The 23,056-nt window shown below is 35.8% G+C and overlaps 1 protein-coding gene across 4 annotated transcripts in view; it reads left to right on the top strand.

The window, feature by feature from the left end:
• Positions 1–23,056, top strand: part of LOC118189489 (glutamate receptor ionotropic, kainate 2-like) — a 122,325-nt gene that overhangs the window by 55,912 nt on the left and 43,357 nt on the right. For 3 of the 4 annotated variants that reach the window (XM_085815237.1, XM_085815251.1, XM_085815234.1), the window contains 3 exons: positions 3,733–3,891; positions 6,959–7,114; positions 10,414–10,524. In XM_085815237.1, the coding sequence (XP_085671363.1) occupies positions 3,733–3,891; positions 6,959–7,114; positions 10,414–10,524 (426 nt within the window). The remainder of the gene's footprint in view (positions 1–3,732; positions 3,892–6,958; positions 7,115–10,413; positions 10,525–23,056) is intronic. The other variant, XM_085815246.1, reaches the window with a different exon arrangement.

Raw genomic sequence — 23,056 nt, 5'->3', positions numbered from 1 at the left:
GACTGAGTCGGTAGCTGTACTTAATGCTTTGCCATGAAGCTGTCTTCACCGTTATACCTGAAGACTGTGTTACTGATTGTTTCAGCGTGTTTATCGTAGTTTTTCGACGACTATAAATGTGTCTTTGGAAGCTTCCTGTGTAATACTGGCGAATAAATTGTGTTTTGATTCGTCATGAAGTGTTATCATCAATTACTCCAAATCTACGAACCCGTAGAACGCAAAACTATTAAAAATTCTAATTAGAGCTGGAAGAATTCTAACAGAGTAAGTTTCATTGTTTCCAATTATCTAATGGTTATCCTAACAATTATTATATTAACTGCTTTACTATCTGCATTTTACTGGCAGACAGAAAAAAGAAGGTAGAGAAGACCGAAATAAGCAGATATTCTGACGAAATATGTCTTCGAAATGGCGCCTTGTGGTGGTACAGGGTGCTGTTAAGCTGTAGGTAAAAGCTTTATTTCGCCGTAAATCGTCATCCCCCATGCGAATTTCGAAGAGTATGCATTGCTACACGAATACCAAGATCGTTGATATGCATTTTATCTGTGGGGATGCGCCTTAAATAGAGCAGCTAATCAAAGGAGATACAGAGGATGATTCCCGAGTGCCTCTTTTGAGCAGTTGCTTCTTTTTCGTCCACAGCTCCATAGATAAAATGCATGTAGGCTAACTCCTTGTTCGTGTAGCTATGCATACCGCTTGAAATTTATACAGGGAATGCAACGTTACGCCAGCAGAACTTATCGCTTAGCAGCGCCTTGTAATACTTACATGCGCCATTTCGGCACACAGACACATTCCATAACCAAATTTACTTATTTCGTTCCGTATTATCTATACATTTCTATCAGTTTTTTTCTGAGTAAGTGTCAGTTCCAGACCTGTGTAAAAGATCTCAAAGTAGTATAACCTAGAACTTTGAAATTTTGCTGATCCATACAAGAGGAAGATTATACTATCAATCGAAAATTGTGTAACATTTCTCCAAAATAAGGAGGTGGGAGTTCAGCTGTCCAGAACCAACCCTTTGAAGAGTTATTTTTCAGTGAAAAGGATCTGCTTTCCCCCTCCACTTTCGAAGATTTTCTTTACCCGAGATTTTCTGCCCTTCATGGGATTTGTAAGAGGCTTGGCCGATTAAAATGCTCGTTAGTTGCCATAAAAATTAAAATAACCTTTTTATTCCAAATTTTTATCGTCTGTTGATTGTTCACTCTCATATCAGTGTTTTATTAACATACCTTTCTGATTTTTGAAATATTCACCAGTATTTCTGTTCTTTAATCTTTACAGTCCATGAAAGTGCTTGCTATGCGTTATATTCATTAATAAATCGATGTTGCTGAAATTGGGATGATTCTTTAATGTTGTTCTCTTAGTCTAGGATACACGACTCAGTCATGAGAATCAAATTCCAAGACTCGAATTCGAATAAAATTTCGCCAAACCTTTCAAAATTTGTCAAAGTGCTGTAGGGTCTGAAATGAATAAATCCCAAAACACAACAAACAGTGAACCCTTTTCTAGCTACTACTATTGTAAAACAATCATTTCTGAATGTGATTGGTATTTTTTAAAGCATAATTAAACATCAGTATTGAACATCACCTGTTTAAGGTTACAAACTTGACAGAATGACAGAAGACCACAGTTGTCTAGATCCTGATTAATCCTTTTAGAGATGTTATATCTAAATATTTATGTTTGGTGTTTTAATACCTTATTCCATTATAACTTTAACTTAAATGATAACTTTGCTGACTGTAGTGCCGGATAAATTTACAAAAAAAAAAAAAAAAAAAAAAAAAAACCAAAAATAAAATAATTCAAAACATTCAAAATCTAATTCATAATATTCATATATCATATCGACATTCTTATAAACATTCGTATAGTAAATCTATCAATCAATCGTATATCATATCTATCAATCAATCGTATATCATATCTATCAATCAATCGTATAGTGGTAGTACAATCTAACTTTTAGGTTTGCGTTGTGAGTAACCTATGCCAAGGAAAAATCAATAACTCCAAATTTAATTAAATTCCAGGTTTCTTAAAAGCCTCCCGGCTCAAACAAATGGAGGGACATGACAGACCACAGAAACTACACTAAATTAAACAAATGAAACATAAAATACATATCAAACACATTTATTAATTTCTAGAATATTCAAACATATGATAACTAGGTAAACTGATCAGTCCCCTACAAATTAACCTTAAGAGGTAAATTAACATATATATCATTTTAAATCTTATACTCAAGTTAGGTGTACTAATTTTTTTTACATTACATAACTCACAATTTAGGCGGTTGTACCACACGTATATTAATATAGTATCATTACTCGGCTACAATTTAAGTACAAAAGACAGAAAAAAAAATTCACTCACAGGGTGAAGTCCATACATTCAACTCCTATGCCATCATCGACTGATTAATATGGAGTGCTGATAGTTCAACAGATCGTCCTACTCATTGCGTTGACCATTCGAAGAGATCGAGAATGCCATCATCGACGGATTAATACGGAGTTTTAGATAGTTCAACAGATCGTCCTACTCATTTCGTTCACCAATCGAAGAGATCGAGAATGCCATCATCGACGGATTAATACGGAGTTTTAGATAGTTCCACAGCTAGTCCAATTGCTTTTAAATCAGGAATGCTAACGCTACAACAAAATCTGTATTAAGGTAACCTCGAGAATGTCAAATTAAAGTTCTTGGGAAAATATAACGAAGCAGCAGCAAAGCTATATTTTGCATAAGCACTTAGTCTCAACTCGAGCAAAATTGTCATCAGCTGAAAGCCGACAGATATTCAAGACCACCGCCCGCTGGTACACGGCATTCGCGAGAGCAAGACCCGCAAAGGGGTCAAGCCCCCGCCACTCGTTTTCTTCTTACTCTTAGCTTGAAAGAATCAGGAAACAGAATGATCTCTAGCCTGGTGCAAGCACCCAGGAAATCTCGGTTTCTCCGCCTTCGAGTTCATAGGCTTTCAAAAAAATCATAAAATTATATCTTACCAATCCCGGAATTTTATGTTATCTAAATTGAGAAAATGACACACCCATGACGAATCAAACACCAGAAAATCTGACAATGAAATCCGAAAAACATCTGCACACATAACGTGAGAAAAAGAAGCAGACCCCCAACTAACAAGTGAAACTAGCTTTTACGAGCATCCAATTATCTAACTTAGTACACCTCCCACTGTCTTGAAGTAAGAAATCTGCAAACTTTAAACAAAGCGACAGGAAAGCGATTTCCGTTTCACACGCATTAGCTAAAAGGGCGACACATATACCCTACTGCCTCCATTGTTAGAAAAGGCCATAAACCAGATGTGTGTCCTCGCAACCGTCTCTCGCCTTTGTCACAATTCCAACTCAAGAATAATCAGTTAAATAAAACCTTAAGAGCTTAAGAATACTTTTTTTCCAGATTAAAATACACATAAATACAAATAAAAATATTAGAATAATAATAACTTAAAACACATATTAAAAATTGAAATTCGCGACATAACATATTCCTATTAGAATAATAATAACTTGAAACACATATTAATAATTGAAATTCTCGACATAACAGAGAGAGTTCATTACAATTAACTATAGTCTTTTATTGGAGTAGAGGTGCCTGTACGTGACTATTTTTGGCATAATGTTTATTGTGTTTGTGTATCAATTTTTAATTTACTTTCAGGATTTGCATACTATTGATATGGAGGACTTCCAGCACACGAAAGCGAACATTACCAGTTTGAGATTAGTACAAGATGAGATGCCTGATTTTCAGAATATAATGTTGGAAGTGAATCACAGACTGTCACAAAGAAGCCATGAGCCCCTCAAAACACTCAAGGTCACACATTATTTGCAGTAAGATGCTAAATTTCCTGAAAGAACTTAATAAGTGGCATGATTTAAATTTAAGAAATAAGACAAATGATTAAATGCATTTTATAAAAAATCTTTGCACTCATTTACGATTTTTTGAGTCCGAGTGCTCAGACTTGAACTGAAAGGGATTTCTTTTATCAAGTATTTTAACTGAATATTGATTTTGCTACTCCATGAATCCAAATCCCATTTTCCTCCTGATATAATGAAACATAAAAGATATGCATTATTTTAGAAAATTGTTATTATACAAATTTAGATCTTAGTCGGAATAAAAGTAATTTGGACCCAAGATTCATATATTCATTTAGATATTTAATTACTTATAAAACTCCTCATGCGACTTTTATTTTCGCAGTCGTTGGGCGTAGATTATTACAGTAACAAAAAAGTTTCAAACGATGAAAATGTTTTTGTCATTAAATTTAAAAAGGTATATTTTTATAAAAATTGCAAAATCTAACTTTTCTAACAAGCAGATGGAAACCTGCCCTGTTATTTATATTTAGTTTAAATGTACTAAATACAGCTATAGATCTAGTAATCATACAAAAAATCATTAAATTAGATTAATTTTTAATTTACAGTTTGTGCAAATAATGTTTATGTGCCAGTACTGAGGCTTATCACTATTTTCTACAACTATTTTTTTAATTGTATAAGATCCTACGAATAAGATCTACTTTCTGAAAAAAGGTGATATTGGTGAATACTTTTCGCAATAGTCTGCATAGCACTTGTGCTAGTAACATTAACTAACGTATTCTACTTATATTATCACTTTATCTGCTAACATCAAAAATCGTTTTCTAAATCGATATTTTACTTTCAGCTCATTACAAACGCAAAAATTTCACTTTTCATTTTGTGTACGAATCTTGAATTTGGTCCCAAACTTTAAAATTAAATATCACAATCGGTTTTTGCTGTATGGGAATTAAATATTTTGTGCTTTATGTTTTAGAACCAATATAAACTTTTTCAATCTACGGTTCCACACTTCTATACCTGTCAACTCCTAGAACCGTAAAGACTGCATTAACCCAACCTAGTTTCTGAGTAACCACAAAATATGTTTTTTTTTTACACGTCATCCAGACCGTACACAAAACTTAATATAACAGAATACAATATCCACCGCTTGCGAAACATTACGAACAAATATTTTAGTTAAATTAAAATATTAAATTAAAAATGACATGCGAGTAATCTTTCTCTCAGGTCTTAATATTTTTATGAAGCAGTTGCGGCTAACGAAGCTAGAGTCAGTTTAGCAATTCAGTAACAGGGTGATCTAAAAGAGTGACTGGTCAGTGATAGCTGCCAAATGCTGTCTTTTGAATTGAAGAACTCTGCGTTTAAATATATTAACTAGTTTGCATTCTAGTGGGAGTTGATAAAAGAATAAGTAAAAGTAAGAGTAATATAGTAATAACATAACTGTATTATTAATATAAAATCCAACAACTAATAGGTACCGGTACAAGTTAAATCTGATAATGTTTCAAAGCTGACTTTTTTTTTAATTTAAAAACATGAATCTTTGCATCTTTAAAACATTTTTGTAACTGGAAATAAGTATACGTCTGCAATCAACGGAATGCGAAAGAAAAAGTCGCATAAGGAATTTAATACACATGATGCACATTGCAAGTTAACATCTTGAATATACTGGACAATGCAATTATCAAGTATCTAAATTGCATCTTATATTCCAAAACAAAATTTTGATTCTTAAAAGTCTACCGAAACGTGTAATCTTGATTTAGTTCGGACGCAGAAATACCAAGGAAATTCTTCAGAAATTTAAAGTAAAATTACTGGAAAAATTGAAAGAATCGTCAGATTTTCTCTTGTAAAAAATAAATTTTATTGAAGTAAAGAAAGAAGTTTGTTTATTTAAAAGAATATTCTTTGTTTATTTATTTTAAAATGAACAAGTTAATAAATGAAAATTTAAACGAGAAGTACACTGGAAATCTAAACAAGAAATAAACCGAAAATCTAAACAAGTTAATAAACTGGAAATTAAAATAAGTTCCGCAGGGTGATCTAAAAGAATACACGACATAATCTCTCTTGAGAAATTGGTCACAATAACTATGGTTCAGCGTTCAAAGTATATAAAAAATGTAGGCTTTCAAATAAATACAATTTTAACAACATAAAATATTTTAATAAAAGTTTAGCAAATTTTAAATTTTATGCTTGCCTTATATCAAGAAATTTTCTATTATTCTTTTTAATGTTCTTTTTCTTATTCAAGAAAAGTGTTTGCAATACGTAGAACTGGCAGTAAACTTTCTTCAGAATTACACGATTTAAATAAATTTTCCCTAATAGTAAAAGAATTGTGATAAGTATTAGTTTAGAAGCTATAAAAGGCTAAATTTCTTTAAATACAAAATTTTGAATTTTAATTTTTCTATAAGTAGTAATATGAAAATGTTGTTTCTAAATTATGATTTATGAACCGGAAAAGATGTTACTTAAAAGGTTTTAACTGAGAAATGTATTTGAAAATTTTTCAACAAGGGAATTGATATCTCTAATAAGATTCATTTTATATCATTAAATCCAAATAGGATTTGGGTGATTAGCCTTCATGTAGAAATAGTAAATTTTTAATCTTAAGAAATTGAAGCTAAAAATTAGTTTTCCATTAAAGCATTTTTAAATTGTTTGAAAATATGAAGCAGGATAAAACTAGTAGTTTATCTTGAAAAATTCGCTTGAGTGGTTTATTTAAGTAGGTAAGCTATGTACCTAAAAACTGTACATAATACAGTCAGTTAATTTGCACACAAAATAATTTAATATTTTTCGGTTAGTTACTTTCGAAACAATAAGTATGAATTAAATTAATACATTTTAAAAAACATATTGGATATTTATTGATTATGAGAAGAATTATTGTTTTATTATTCCTATTTCTTAAATTTATTTTATTTTGTTTGTGCAACAAAATTTGATTCTGTTAACACGTATCGAAAATATTTTGCTTCCATTTTCACATTTTGTCATGTCAGACAGAAGCAGCATTGGTTTATGACAGCGTTCTTCTTTTTTCCCATGCCCTGGAGCAAATGAATCAGGCGAAGAACATTACCAGCATCCCACCTGTTTCTTGTAATTCCATGAATAAAGGAATCGATGGAACAAGTCTCATTAATTTTATGAAAAGCGTAAGTAGATACTTGGAATTCCATACTTTTTTCTGCAATCATTTCATCAATTGTATAGTAAATTGAAATGTTGCGGATTTATTTATTTCATAACACCGGTTTATAATGCTAATCAAAATCAATGTGATAGCTTAACTTCAATAACTTTTAACTTTAATGAAATAACAATACTGCTTGCAGTTATAATTAAGTAATTGTGCAGACACAATTTTGCTAGAAATTTCTAGTTCATGTCTAAGTACAAATAAAATTAATTTGAAATTAAGATAAAATTTTAGTTTATTCCAGCAGATTTTTAATACATTTTTTAAATTATTATTTTAATAATTTAGTTAAATTTTGTTTAATACTACATTATGATGCTTTTGAAAAAGTGACTTTCAGTATGAAATATGGATTTATGAAGCAAACATCTAGATTTTCTTTATTTTATAGCGTAATTTTATTTATATATTTAGTTCAGGACCGTATTATTAACCAAAAAATTTTTAATCTAAAATTAACTCTATAGTTATAAGTAATTAAGATATTCCATCCTTGTGCTGTTGGGGTGAAATGGTAGCATATCGGTCTAACACATCCTGGTTCCTGTATTTGCCTTCTGGCAAGTGCACAGTGTTTTCCAAGTAGTGTCTGTTTTTGAATCAGCCTATCTGTACATATTTTAGAGATTTTGAATTGGTATTTATTTACATTATTAGTGATCATTTCTTCATTCTTATTTTACGCTTTCATTAATTAAAAGGAAATAAGTTTAAAGTAAATCAGTAGAGGCCAATTTCTGCGCACTTGGTAGAACCATTTAGGATTTCTGTTATGTTACGTCTCTCACAATACGTTTAACCAAAAGAGATATGTTTAGAAATAATAAATTATAATACTTGCAAGGTAGTTATTTAAAATTTCATTTGTAATGTGTTTCACATACAGAGCATCCCAAGACCAAACGCACAAAAAATTCAAATATTATACACATAAGAAATTCAAAATGCAATTTTGAATATATTTTTCAGCAAAATATTTATATGCCTAATATATAATGCAAGTTGTTGAGAACACTGTATCTCACGTAAAATAATAGGTTCACCAAAGTCAGAATCTGTACGCTATCAGAAATGTACATTTTAATCTGTGCATAGTGTATTTGAGCATAGTACATTTAATATTTTAACAGTTAATGACCGTTTATGATAACTTTATTAATATTCAGATAAGTGAAAGAGGTAGACGTGAATAACCTTCAACTGCATTATTTTCAGTTAATCTTAAGTATATCTATACATAAAGTTTGCTGACTGAAAGTTTTTTCACTTTTTGAAATCAAAGATGCAAATATAATGTAATTATATTTACTATTTAGAAAAAAAAAAAAACTAAAGCTCTAAACTAGCTTACACCAAGAGAAACTGTCTTAAAATCCACATTTGTTTATTCCTATTTCAAGATTATTATTTATTATTTATTCTTATTAAATAGCCTAGCCAATAGTCGAGTGGCTAAGATCGCTGAATGCTAGTAGTTTGTCCTAAGTAGAAACCGAAGCAAATAAAATGACTGCATTTTTCACTTGTGTAAATGAGCTAGTTTCCCTTAGACCTCCACGAAGGTATCCCTCATATTTTTCGCATTAAATCTAGTTCTGCAATGTAGAAGTGAATTTTTTAATGATGTAGTAGAGATGTTACATCTTTCTCCTATTCTTTTGTATTAAAAGTTTTATTGGCAAAGTCTGATTGCAACAAATGGATAATGTCAAGTCTTTGTATCTGCACAGAGATTCAATCAGTTGTCTTTGTATTGGATATTTTGAAGTATTGCTCATCTTATCACATCCTTTTTCATGTTTCACAGCATTCAGTTACCAAAAAGAAGATCCATGTCAAAAAAATGACTAATTTCATATTTTAACTTACTGTTGCTTAACTGTTAAACTTACTTTGGCTTCGTCCACTGACATCGCAAAATTTTAGCCATATGCGAGTTATATGACAGTTTAAATTCAGGCACCAATCCCTGATTGCAATTTTAATAATAGTAAAGTACCTAGTTATGATTTAAAACATTTAATAATAATTTAATGGTACGATTATTATTGCAATAAAGTGCGATTTTAATAATAATCGTACCTGATTATGATTTAAAAGTTTCTCTCAAAGTGTTAAAACTTCATATTTTTGCTTGAAATATGTGCTTCATCCTTTACTTGATATACTGCTAAAATTTCGTATTTTATTTAATTGAGTCTAATGTAAATAATCACTGTTATAATGTTTGTTATAACTAACATAACGGATTTGTAACTGCCTTATAATAAAGAAATTTTACTTCAGTATTAGTGCCTTTTATGCACAATAATGCCATTTTCCCACAAAAACAACTTATCTTAAAATCTAATAGACGATATAGCACTTTGCGCTTTCAAATCTATTTTCGGATTAAATGGTGTTTTAAATTACATAAAAAGTAATTCAGTTTTAAGTGGCAGGGGATTAACTTTAATGCAGAATGCTGTTTTATGAATTTTCAAGAAGTAAAACTAAGAATGAAAAGCACCACTAACTACATTCGAGCTTTCTTTTATTTTATATTTTCAGGAAACTCTTAAAATTACTTCTAGTGATTTTTAGTTAGCTTTATGTTTACTGGATTAGAAATTTATTGCTACTTTTCGGAGTATAACATAAATAACTTTAAAGTTGCTCTTTTTATTATATATGCAATCGAAGATCACAGAAACTAACATTCTCTTTTATGTCTTATAATGCTTGCTTAATATATGCTGCAAATATAAAATTATTCATCTCTAAGGCAATGCAAAGTCTTTGATGGACTCTATGTTCTTCATAATTTAAACTTGTAAAATAATACAAAAAACTCCCCACTTTTCAAAAGTGTTCACAGTTATGAAAGATCGTAAATAGAAAATTAAATATAATTTCATTAATGGCAGCTATTTACTGAGCAAAGAATCGTGCAGCTACGAGATACTGTAAAGTGGACAAATAAATATTTGCGGGTCGTATTCGAAATTCGAGGAAATTAGAATATAAAGCACACTAAAAATTACAAAGAGCAGCTATCTTATTTATTTAAAAAATTTTGTTTAGAAATCTGTATAGTACTTTTTATGTACTGAATGAGAAATTTTCCACATTATGAGCAAGAACGTTGCTGCGCAAGTAGAATAATTTAAAATAGTCCACGTTCAACAAAACACCATTTCAATTAACATTGCACAATTTTAATTCATATATATCTCATCAGAGAAAGATACAATTTATCTACGTTTCGCTATTTAGGAAAACTTCCAGATACCTGGTTTGACTGGTTTAATAGAATTTGACGCAGAAGGCTACCGATCAGTGGTTTCATTTGATGTTATGTATGTCACATCGAACGGCCTACAGAAAGTAAGTACGCATAAAATCGTTCTTTTCAAGCTTTCATGTACAATATTAAATCTTACCTAAGAAAATATAAACTATTTAGTTTCCTGCTAGAGGAAATTAAACGGGATTTCTGTTTATTTATGCGCAAACATAACATTGTTAGCATTGCAATCTGACGCACATTAAAAAAAATCCCATTTTCTAAAAACGTTGCCTCTTACAAAATTATGTGCATCGCTGGAAAGACAGCATATGCAAATAATGTGCACTGCAATTAAATGAATTAATTTTATTTAGTGTGTTTCAAAACTCATGGGCAAAAATTTAATGGGTGATAGAAAACATCTAAACAAGCAATTTTCACTATAAAATGCATGCTGAGAGCAAGCGATGAGCCGCTAGACGGAACTGTAATCGAAAACAAAAAGCGCATATTCTCTTACACATCATCATTTCTAGCGTACATTTCAGAAGGCATGTCGATCTACAGTAATCAAGAAAAGGCAGACATGCATTTTATATATGGTCTTCGAATGGAAATGCTCTGGAAGCCGAAAGACTGTACAGGCAGCGTTTCCCAAGAAGACACGTCCTATATTGAAAAATGTTCGAGCAATTGCATCGGTCTCTGTGTGAAACGGGATCATTTGCCACCGGTATGCATGCTATAGAGCGTGGCAGGAGTTTGCGGACCCCACCAGTTGTAGAGGACATTCTGTAAAAAGTGGAAGATCGTCCGGATATTAGCACACGAGAAGTTTTCTGTGCCGTAAATGCGTCTTACTCGATTGTTTGGCTAGCACTACGGGATAAAGGATTACACGTCTACCGTGTGCAGAAAGTTCAAGCAGATTATGATACCTGCAGATTATGCGCCACGTGTCGAGTTTGCACTTTTGTTTTTGCAACAGTTACTAGCCCAGACTTTTAGTGCACGTGTGTTATTCATGGACGAATGCAGCTTTACTCGTGAAGGCATTTCGAATACGCATATGGGCATCTAGTAATCCGCACGACACACGTCTTCATGCGTATCAGAAACGTTTTATCGTAAATGTTCGGGCTGGCATTTTGGGTGATTATTTGATCGGCTCATACCTTCTCCCATTCCGATTAGACAGCAGAACATACCTCATATATGTGCAACAGGTATTACCAGAGTTTTTAGACGCTAGATTCCCAGGGCGATGGAATGGTCGGGGTGGGCCTACACCTTGGCCGCCACGCTCCCCCGATCTCTCCCATCTGGACTTTATTCTATGGGACCATTTGAAAAGTCTTGTCTACGAAAGCCCCATCGACTCCAACAAGGACCTAGTTGCTAGGATCTCTGTTGCTACCGGCGGCGTCCGAGTAATACCGGGTGTGTTTAAAAAGGTGCGCTGCTTGCAACGTCTCCGGTGTAACGCCTGAATTGCCACAGGCGGTCTCTCTTCTGAGCAGCTTCTGCAATTTTGCCACACATGCTGTCAGTAAAATTATTTAGTACCTCCTTTACCCGTTTGGTATTTCGTTCTTTCATGTGACAGTAACTGATACCTCCTAGCGGCTCACGTTTGCTCCCGCCCATGCACTGTTTGATGAAAATTGCTTGTTTAGATGCTTTATAATATTCCTTAAATTTTTGACTATGAGTTTCGAAACACTCTGTGTTATTTCGTCGTCAGGAGAGTACTCTTCTTCAAATATGCGGTCTACTGTAGTTAGGGCAGTGATATATAATATTTCTTTAATGCAAATATTTATAATTTTATGCTGGTTTCCTGCTTTGAATTATTAGTATTTAATCTCTAGAAATATTCTTATAATTGTGGAAGCTCATGCGAAGTTGTTATAGATCAGTTTTGTTTATAATATAAATAACTATTATTAAATCACTTTCGAAGTTACTTCCATCAAACACACACACTTGCTCAGTGCTCCTGGTACTTCCTAAAGCACTCAAAAAATGCCTGTTCTTATGCCTGTCATAATCTGCCTTTTCCGTCGTTTTAGATAGCTTGAATCGTTTGAAAACATTAGCCCTACAGAAACGTCTCACTAAAAGTCTTAGTGAGGTTACAATATTAAAAATTCCCGCAAATAAGGTAAACTTGCTTGGGATCTGTTTCTGAGCAAAGAGCCCAAACTTTTTGAATCAAATGCTATTTACTTAAAATGAGACATTGAGCCGAATAGTGAATAATGCTTGGTTCCAATTGCAGTGTAATACAAATTAGTGTGGTTCTGTATGATAGAACTTCATACACTTGTTCAGTAAATAGTAAGTTAACGTCCTCTTCACCCAAATCTCATATGGTAAATTTAAGAGTTTCATACTCGAGATATAAAATCGACGAGCGTATGGGGAAGCTGCGCTCGCCGCCCAAGAATCATATCTCTAAAATCGCTTGCGTTAGTAACAGCTGTTTTGGACTCGATTGCTTTAGCGATCAAACCACGGCTCTGAAGTTCGCGAATTCTGTACTAGACATAGCAGCACTAGCAAAGAACAACTACATCATCAAGCCCCTTTTATTGGCAAACGTCGCCATTAATATTATCAGGTTCTGTTCCTCTCTTTACTTGCTTTGGGAACATTAACTGTCCTGACTCAGAACAGGCAGCTTATTAAAGCTATGTTCAATAAATTTGGGAAGTAGACAATACACACAGGAAGGGTATACGAAACCCTTTACTTCTCTCTCTTTACAATGATTTCCGGAACTTCGGAATACAGAGACCAACCACTTGTGGTCTGAACGTAAGAATATAAAAAATATTAACTAAAACTCTAACTAAACTAACTTTGGATTGATAAACAAGTGCCTAACTCCAAGATTGGCCGTAAATTAACAAAAAGCCGTATGTAGTACAGAGAACTGCTAACACTACGATACGTTTAAAATTATCACGAGGATTAAACCTCTGGCCTTGAAGGCAACCAGCAACCGAGTAAAACTACTATGGCAAGCGGCCTGCTTCTAATAGCTCCTTCCTCTCTCTTGCTTGGCAAAAAGCCACAACTTAAGTACTTGGCGTTAGCAAGACAAATTTGCATAAATAAGTTAAAAGCTTTTAATTCTGGCCGGAAGTAGAAAATAAGAAGTGATAGTAAAGATTTAAAATAAAATAAACGTTAGTAAAACTTAGGATCCTTAGATACTTCCCTCCAGAGTTAATTAGTTTGAAACTGAGGTCTAAAACGACCTTGTTGAAAACTTTTAGCTCTAGAATCTAACGCGAGGCCAATCTTTTACAAACATTTCTCACTAGAAACTAGAAATTAAAAAAGTCGTTTTTACATTATCAACTCCTTGGACAAGATTTTTCATCTGTACTGCATCTAAACAGGAGTTCTTAGTTGAAATCTGGTTCCTTCCAGAGATCTGGAAGGAAAACTAGTTTAATGAAATGTTACACAATTAAATGGCAAGTAACATGAATGCTTATATTTCTGTTTTAACATTCTTATTTCATTCATGACGTAATTTAATTATCTACCCGTGCTCTCTGACATGTGTTGTAAAGGAAAACACCAAACACGAACGTGTCTATGTACAAGTGTTCAACACTACCGCCTGCAATCAAAACACTAACGTGTTAAAATTCAACATAACAAGACCACAGAACACACCTTATATTAATCTCTAAACCCTGAGGTACTATTCTGAAAAGTGGCTAACTCTGAAGTGTAGCGTCAGAGAGCCTAACTACATTCATTCAACCTTTAACACATATTCACAATAATTTGCTCTTTTTACAGTCACACTAATAAGTTAAAATTTTTGGCATCACTTTCATTTTTAACATATCACAGTATTTCTTAACGTTTAAAATAACAGTTCACATTGTATATAAGGACATATTAACATGCCGTTAATTTTACGCATTTTGAAACATACATTAGTAGTACATTGTTAACTTCTATTCTTTTCCAAGCAAGTGCGCCCTCAGGGGCTCACTTTTGTGAGTACGGGTGTGGCAATCCCGAGGTACCCTAGCCCTTCAGGGGATCATCTTCTTGGTGAGACGGGTGTCACGATCCTGGAGCCCCAGTGATCTATCCTCTTTTCCGTCTCCTCTCCTCTTGGCTGGATCTTTTTCCCTTCCCTTCTCCCTTGTGGTTTCTCTCTACGGAGTTTGGGGCTTGTCACGAGAGGCCGGAACAGACCTTGTCTCCAGTTCTCGAGTGGCGAGAAAACTGCCTACGTGTTTGCCGTGCGTGGAGACCCGTGTCGCTGGAAAGGAGGGTCCTGGTAGTTGAGGGGCGAGGTACTGTCCCCAACACACTGCTTTGGCCTCTGCTTCAGCTAAACGGGAGGCACCTTAGTCGTCCTCACGGGTGTCAATCGGCTGGTCACTAGTCCTTGTGTCAGTGGCTTGGGGTCAAGCTCTCGGGAGTACCTGCTTTCGGGAAAGCCGACTGTGGGGCTTCAGTTTGCGTATAGGTCCGGCTAGCCCTAACACAGGAATCTGTATTCCCTTGTTGGGCTCCGTGGTGGGCGGGGCCGTCGGACCCGAATCTTTTCTTATTTCAATATGGCTAATTCTCAAATTTTTCTGATCAAAGACTTCGAAGTCACTCCAGTCTCTCAACCTAGTTCTGAAACGTCCACTACTAAACCAGTCACTCAACCTAGCTCTGAACCACCTACTAATAAACCAATCATTCAACCTAGTTCTGAAAAGTCTACTACTAAACCAGTCACTCAATCTAGTTCTGAAAATTCTGCAAAAAAATTACGGACAGATGCAAATAAAAAAAATCATAACAATAGTCCCCGTTTCCTAGTCATCTCTAGTCCTTCTGGCGAAATGCATAAGATGTCTCCTTTCGTGATTAACAAATACATCCAGTCTTGTATTGGTGAGCCGAGAAATATAAAGCGTCTCCGCTCCGGAGACTTCCTTATTGATACAATCTCAGTCACCCAGTCTGCTTCTTTACTTCAAATAACTAAACTTGGGCAAGCGAATGTCAATGTAACAGCACATAAGACACTGAATTATTGTCGTGGCGTTATATCGGAATTCGACCTTCTGTATGTTCCTGAAGAAGAGATCGCTTCCGAGCTATCCGACCAAAATGTCTGCGGTGCTAGGCGGATCAAGATGCGTAAGGAAGGTAAGTTGATCGATACGAAACACGTGATCCTTACCTTCAACACGCCTGATCTGCCTAAGAATATTAAGGCCGGATATTTAAATTGTCCCGTAAGACCCTATATTCCCAACCCTATGCGATGCTTCCAATGCCAGCGTTTCGGCCATTCTAAGACGTCTTGTCGTGGCAGCCTCACATGCGCCCGATGCTCACAGATTGGCCACGATTCTGAAAATTGTACCGCTGCGCCTCTTTGTATAAATTGCAAGGGTGAGCACCCAGCATTTTCACGCCTCTGTCCAAAATGGAAATTGGAAAAAGAAGTGCAGACTGCAAAGGTTACGAGGAACATCTCATATGCCGAAGCCAGAAGATTAGTCCAAAGCACACAGCTACGACCAAATACATCTTACGCCAATGCTCTTAAAAAATCTCGCTCAGTTGCTACCCAAACATCAGTTAGTATGCAGACGCCACCAAACAAAACTCAACAGACTACAAACAACAAGAAGAAAGAAAACCCAGCCCATACAGTACAAAATAAAGAAATAGTAATTCAAAGCAAACCCAAAACTACCACACGAAAAGAAACAAATAAAAATAGAAGTTCCAGCAATAGCTCTCTTGATGGAATGGTTTCTGAATCTGCGGATTCAGACGGTATGGAAGTAGAAGAGGGTCTGGAAGTTCCCAAGCATCTACTTCCACGAAAAACCAAACAAGAGCACAGAAAGAACAAAAACTATTCATAATGGCCACCCTCGTATCATGGAACTGTCGTGGTTTCCACCGAAATCTGCTCGACATCAAAGCTATAATCAATGTTCATCAACCTTTATGCTTCGCAATACAGGAAACAAATCTAAAACCGGAACAACAAGCAAAACTTCGGAGGTTTTCTTTCGTCAGGAAAGACAACATTGCAGGTGAGCGTGCCAGTGGAGGTGTAGGTCTCCTCACCTCACTGGATTATCCCTCAAATGTGCTTTCTTTGACGACATCCCTCCAAGTTGTCGCTACTCAAACAAATTTTGATTTTGTTGCTACAGTGGTTTCTCTGTATTTGCCTCCAAATGAGCATATTGATCAGCAAGATTTAAATGGTCTTTTAGAGCAGCTGCCTGAGCCTTTCATCATAATAGGAGATTTTAACGGCCATAGTCCGCTCTGGGGTAGTAAGGATACTAATTGCCGAGGAAGACAAATTGAGCAGATGATCGAAGATCATAGCCTTTGTCTCCTCAATAATGGGCAAGATACTTACTTCCATGAGCCTTCAAAAACATTCCATGCTCTCGACCTTGCCATCTGTTCACCATCTCTGTTGCCTTTTTGCACTTTTAATGTGGGTAAAGATCTTTACAACAGTGATCATTATCCCATTCTTGTGTCTCTTGCACGAAGAGGAGCAAACCCCATGTCGAGATCCCCTCGATTCATACTGGACAGGGCAGACTGGGAACTCTTCTCTTCCATTGCAGAGCTCACAGATGAAATGGTAGAAGATGCGCATATCGATGACGCTGTTGAAGCTGTTACTAATACTATTATTCAGGCAGCTATGCTTTCGATTCCTAGAACATCAGGAAAACTACTAAAATATTCAAAACCATGGTGGAATCGCGACTGTCATGAAGCACTGAAAAAACAGAAAAAAGCATGGGGTATTTTTCGTAGATATCCTACTCTGCGAAACCTCATAGCCTTTAAAAGAGCCAAAGCAAATGCACGAAAAGTAAGAAGGCAGAGCCAGAGGGATTCCTGGATTTCATATGTGTCGTCAATAACATCCTCCACGCCTAGCAAGCGGGTTTGGGAAAAAGTTCAAAAAGCATGCGGCATATATAAAGACCACTCACTTTCCTTTTTGGAAAAAGATGGCCGAGTGATTAGCTCCATAGAAGAAATTGCGAATACTATTGGTGAGACATTTGCTTCCGTTTCTTCCAGCAGAAACTATACACCTGCATTTCTTTCTATGAAGCAGCACTCTGAAATAAATCCCATCGCATTCAACTCTTCCAAATCTGAGCCTTACAATAGAGACTTTACTATGCTTGAATTAAGGAGTGCTTTATTGCAGACACATAGGTCTTCTCCGGGTCTTGATGGAGTGAATTATGAAATGCTAAAGCATCTGTCCTGTAAGTCACTGAATGCCCTTCTCACTCTTTACAATAGGGTGTGGAAGGAGCATGCCTTTCCCAGTGCATGGAGGAGAGCTGTTGTCATTCCTATTCCTAAGCCAGGGAAAGATCCAAGGAATCCCTCCAACTATCGGCCAATTGCCCTTACGAGTTGCCTCTGCAAACTGTTTGAAAAGATGGTAAACAGCCGCCTAGTCTACTTCTTGGAAAAGAATGATATTATATCGCCTTATCAGAGTGGTTTTCGAAAGGGAAGAACAACTGTAGATAACATGCTCCTCTTAGAGACATCTATTCGAAAAGCATTTGTAAGAAGAAGCCACCTTGTCTCGATATTCTTCGACATTGAAAAAGCTTATGATAAGGCATGGAGATACGGTATACTCCGGGATCTTCACGAGAGTGGCTTGCGCGGCAACCTACCAATTTTCATTCAAAATTTCTTGAACACTAGAACTTTTCAAGTAAGAATTGGCTCTGTTTTTTCGGATGTTTTTGAACAGGAAGAGGGTGTGCCTCAAGGCTGTGTGCTCAGTGTAACCCTGTTTAGTTTAAAAATAAATTCTGTACTAAAAGAACTTCCTCCCACCATCTTGGGATCTCTATATGTTGATGATCTGCAGATTAGCTGTCGAGGAGCAGACATGAGATATGTAGAGAGGCAACTGCAGATGGCTCTGATTAAGATCCAAGAATGGTCAGACAAACAGGGATTTACATTTTCGAAACAGAAAACTGTCTGCGTGCACTTTTGTAGGAAGCGAGGACTCCATCCTGAACCTGAGTTATACTTGAATGGTACAATTATTCCAGTTGCGCCTGAAGTAAAATTTTTAGAAGTGACGTTCGACCGAAAATTGACTTTCCTTTCTCATGTTTTAAACCTGAGAAAGAAGTGTCTAAAAACACTAAATATTTTAAAAGTGTTGGCGAACACCTCCTGGGGTGCAGAGCGTTGCTCCATGCTTCGCATTTACAGAGCGCTTATCCGCTCTAAACTGGACTATGGCTCAGTTGTTTATGGATCCGCTCGGTCATCTGTTTTGTTAAAACTGGATCCTGTTCACCATCAAGGTCTGCGGATTTGTTCAGGAGCTTTCAGGACTTCTCCTGTGCAGAGCCTATATGTTGACTGTAACGAACCATCACTTTATCTGAGGCGTGAGCAATTGTCCCTTTTGCAATATTTTAATACTCTATCACAACCTGAACATCCCAATAAGCTGTGCTTACTTGATAATGAGTGTAACACATTATTTGAAACACGTCCATCCTGTGTTCCTACTTTCCCTTTAAGAGTTCGCCCTGTCATTGAGGAACTCTCCCTCTCTGATATGCACCCCCAAGCAGTACAGAATTTTGAAATTCCACCTTGGGAAAATTCACGGATCCAGCTTCTTGATGTTTTTAAACATCACGTAAAGGCGAGCACTAACGAGATCGTTTACAGACAAATTTTCGCTGAGCACAGGCACAAATATAGCAGTTATTATCCGATATACACAGATGGATCAAAGTCAAATGATCATGTCGGGATGGCTTTTGTATTTGAAAATTACATAGAGGGCAGATGCCTGCACCATGCTTTCTCTGTCCTAACATCTGAACTAACTGCAATATATTATGCTCTTTTGTACATCTCAAAGCTCTGCCACAAAAAGTTCATAGTTTACACAGACTCGTATAGTGCTCTTAAATCCTTGGAAGCTTTTCCCAACGCTCAGAATCCTGTGGTAGTGGATGTTCTCAAAATTCATAGAAATTTAATGATACGAGGATATGAAATCCTGTACTGCTGGGTTCCCGGGCATACGGGAATAAAGGGAAACGAGCTTGCAGACATCGCGGCAAAATCTGCTGTCGAACTGTCCAGTCGCCTTATCCCTTTTAGAGACATCTGCTGTGTCATCAAGGGAAAGATACGAAAAAAATGGCAGCAAATTTGGGATGTTCAGCATCACAACAAGTTGAGAAACATCAAACCTAGAATTGAGCATTGGGATTTTGCTGGAAATCGTAAAGAGGACGTTCTTTTGACTCGACTCAGAATTGGTCATACCAGAGTCACACATAGCTATCTTCTTAAAGCTGAAAATGAGCCTGTTTGTTTTAATTGTAATGTTTGTTTATCTGTTCGTCATATTTTAATTGAGTGTCAATGTTTTAATAGTCTTCGCCAGAAATATTTTAATAGCTGTGACTTACCTCTCGACCGTTTAATCGGAAGAGAGGTCAATTCTAATTTATTTTATTATTTAAAAGAGATTGGCTTTTATTACCAAATGTAATTTGTTTTGAAGACTGTGTCTTGAATGTTAATATGTGCTTTTAACTTGTTTTTATATGACTTCATCCTCTGGATTTGGTACATTTATCTACTTGTTTTTATTTATTGAATTTTAATGTCATCAATTGTAATCATCTCATCTTTTGTTTGGCGCGTCATAATCATCTCTGGTTTTTGCGCCATAATCACTCACTCACTCACTCACTCACTCACTCCAAGCAAGTGCCTATTCTTCTACATTGAAATACTACATTTCAAAAGTCTTTCAGACTAAAACTTCTTTCTTGCCAGAATCTTTTAAATAAAATTTTATACAATAACTTTTACAATTTTCTTAAGGTACCTTTCTCAAAGATTATCAATGCTTTTACAATATTCAAGTATTTACACATTCCTATTATACATTAATTTTAGTTTTACTCGCGAGTAATTGAAAAACATAACACCAAAATAGGTAACAACTCATTTCTCGCCTTTTTGGCGATAAAGGTAGACCTCACATGAGGTAAAACGTCTTGAATTCTGCCACTTACAGTAAGAATGAAAAATTAACTTAAGGTTTCAAAGTAACTTAAAGTTTTACATATCTTTGTGATATTCGGACATCCTTTTTTCTGCCCAGTCCTGGAAGGTAGCGAAGACTACGGTTTGGTTTATCTTCCTTCTTGTGCGGGTTCGCCCTTCGGTTCCTTCCTCGATGAGCATTCTTTTTCTTCCAGTGCGGTCACCCTTGAAGACCTTCTTTTTAGCCTCTGCCTGTGGTCTCGGCCGTTTGATGGCAGCTGGTCTTGGCAGAACCGGGACAACTCTCTCTCGTTCCTGCTTGGATCTCGTTGCTGGCTGTTCAAATTTTCCTTGTTTCTTTGCCTCCGCAGCTGGTGTTCCTTCATCAATTCGTCGACATTTGCTGCGTAGACTCCTATCCGATGGGTAGATCTTCCGTTTTGGAGGCGGGTTATAGTTGCCGTCATTTCTCCTGGCTCTCTTTGCATTCGTCGTACTTCTCCCTTCTTCATTCTGGGGGTGGTCGTGCTCTCTCTTTTCTGGTCGGTGGAACGGCTTCTTTTTTTGTTAGCTTCAATTTTCCAACGGGGAAACTTTCTTTTCAATTGCTCCTGCCTCCTAATGGCTTGCCCTTGTGATTGTCGTTGTTCCACCTCTGGAGCTTGTGCCTGCAGTGCCTTCCGTGCCGGATCCTGCAAAAGATCTTTAAATATTGGCATTTTATTACGATTATAGAATGGTTTTATTTGGTCAATGTTTGCGGAGCATGTTTCACCATTCCTGGCTTTTAACACCACTACAGCCTGAGTTATTTTTTCTATGACATATAGTCCTTCAAATCGTGGAAAAAACTTGGCAGTTTTATCTTCTGGTGCTGAAGAAAGTGAATGCTTAATTTTTAACACTTCATCTCCTACTTTATAAGTTACTCCCCGTCGTTTCATATCATAATAAAGCTTCTGTTTTCTCTGTGCTACTTCAGTGTTCTTTTTTCCTTCTTTAATTAATTTTTCTATATCACCCATTTTAAATTCTGGGGCTCTTTGTTGAACATAAAATAATTTATCTAACGGCGTTATAATCTTTCTGCCTAAAAATAACTCAGCAGGAGTTTTGCCCGTCGTATCATGTTTTGCGGTCCTAAGGGCAAAAGCTAATTCATTGATTCAAAAGCTAATTCATTGAATTAGCAAAAGCTAATTATCCCAGCTTTTATGAAAATTTTTAACATAACTACGGATAATTTTCACTATATTTCTATTGACCCGTTCCGCTATATTTGATTGCGGCCGATACGTTATCATTTTTAAATGACGTATGCCCAGTTTTTAGCACATGTCTTCAAATATATTACTTACAAATTGAGGACCATTATCCGATATAACTTTTAGGGGCGCCCCGTATTTTAAAATATATTTATTTAAAATAAAATCAGTAACTAATTTCGCGGAGGCTCGTTTTAATTGAACAATTTCGGTCCACTTACTAAAATGATCAACCATAACAAGGAGATACCGACTTTTATTTAACTGACTTTTTGGGAAAGTGCCCAATAAATCGATGCCAATTATTTCATTTGGAAATTCGGATTTAATGCTATTTAGAAACCCGGCCGGGCGGAAATTAATATAATTAACTGCTTGACATGTTGGGCAGGACTGGACATACGCCCTTGTTAACTTTTGCAGTTCAGGAAAATAAACTGCTTCGCGTACGCGTTGGATGGTTTTTCGAATACCAGCATGAGAAGCTAATGGGGAGTCGTTAACTCCTGCAGTATATTTAATCTAAGACTAGTTGGGATAACAGGTCGAAACTCGTTGTTGGAATTCGTAGTTTTTGTATAAAATAATAGACCATCTATTAGTTCGTAATGGGCCGCCCTATTTCTTATCGCCATAATATCTTGGTGGCTAAAATTTTCAGGATCCTTTAAATACTCATAAATGTTTTAAATTCAGGATCCTTACCCAGTTCGGTTATTACAGTTTCTCGGGAATGTATCGTACATGCTGTGAGCATTGCCACCTTTACAGTATTACCTTCTTCATCTATTTTTCTTCTGGATAGGGCATCTTCTACGATATTTTCCTTTCCGGGGGTGTGCTTGATTACCAGATTATACTCTTGTAACTTGAGTGCCTATCTTATTAACCTTGGATTTTTCCCTGAGTACAGTCTAGTTACCGCCGCATGATCAGAATACACTGTTATTGGCGCCCTTCCAAAATAGACTCGGAACTTTTGCACTGCTAACAGAACTGCAAGTGCCTCTCTCTCAGTCGCGGAATAATTTCTTTGTGTTTGATTTAAATTTCGACTAAAAAATGCCACGGGCTGCTGATTTTGCGAAAGTACCGCTCCTACCGCATAATCCGAAGCATCCGCTGAAATTTCTAAATTCTCATCATTTTCATTAAATTTCAAAACTGGGGCTTGCGTTAATGCTTGCTTTAATTTTTCGAAAGCACTATTGGCTTCGGCCGTCCACGAAAATCTTGCCTTTTTCCTTTTTAATTTTAACAATGG

The sequence above is a fragment of the Stegodyphus dumicola genome, chromosome 1 (genome assembly GCF_044657685.1).
Source record: "Stegodyphus dumicola isolate Sdum_Otavi_A_Nest chromosome 1, ASM4465768v1".
NCBI lineage: Eukaryota > Metazoa > Arthropoda > Arachnida > Araneae > Eresidae > Stegodyphus > Stegodyphus dumicola.
This window is presented reverse-complemented; position numbering and strand designations above follow the sequence as displayed.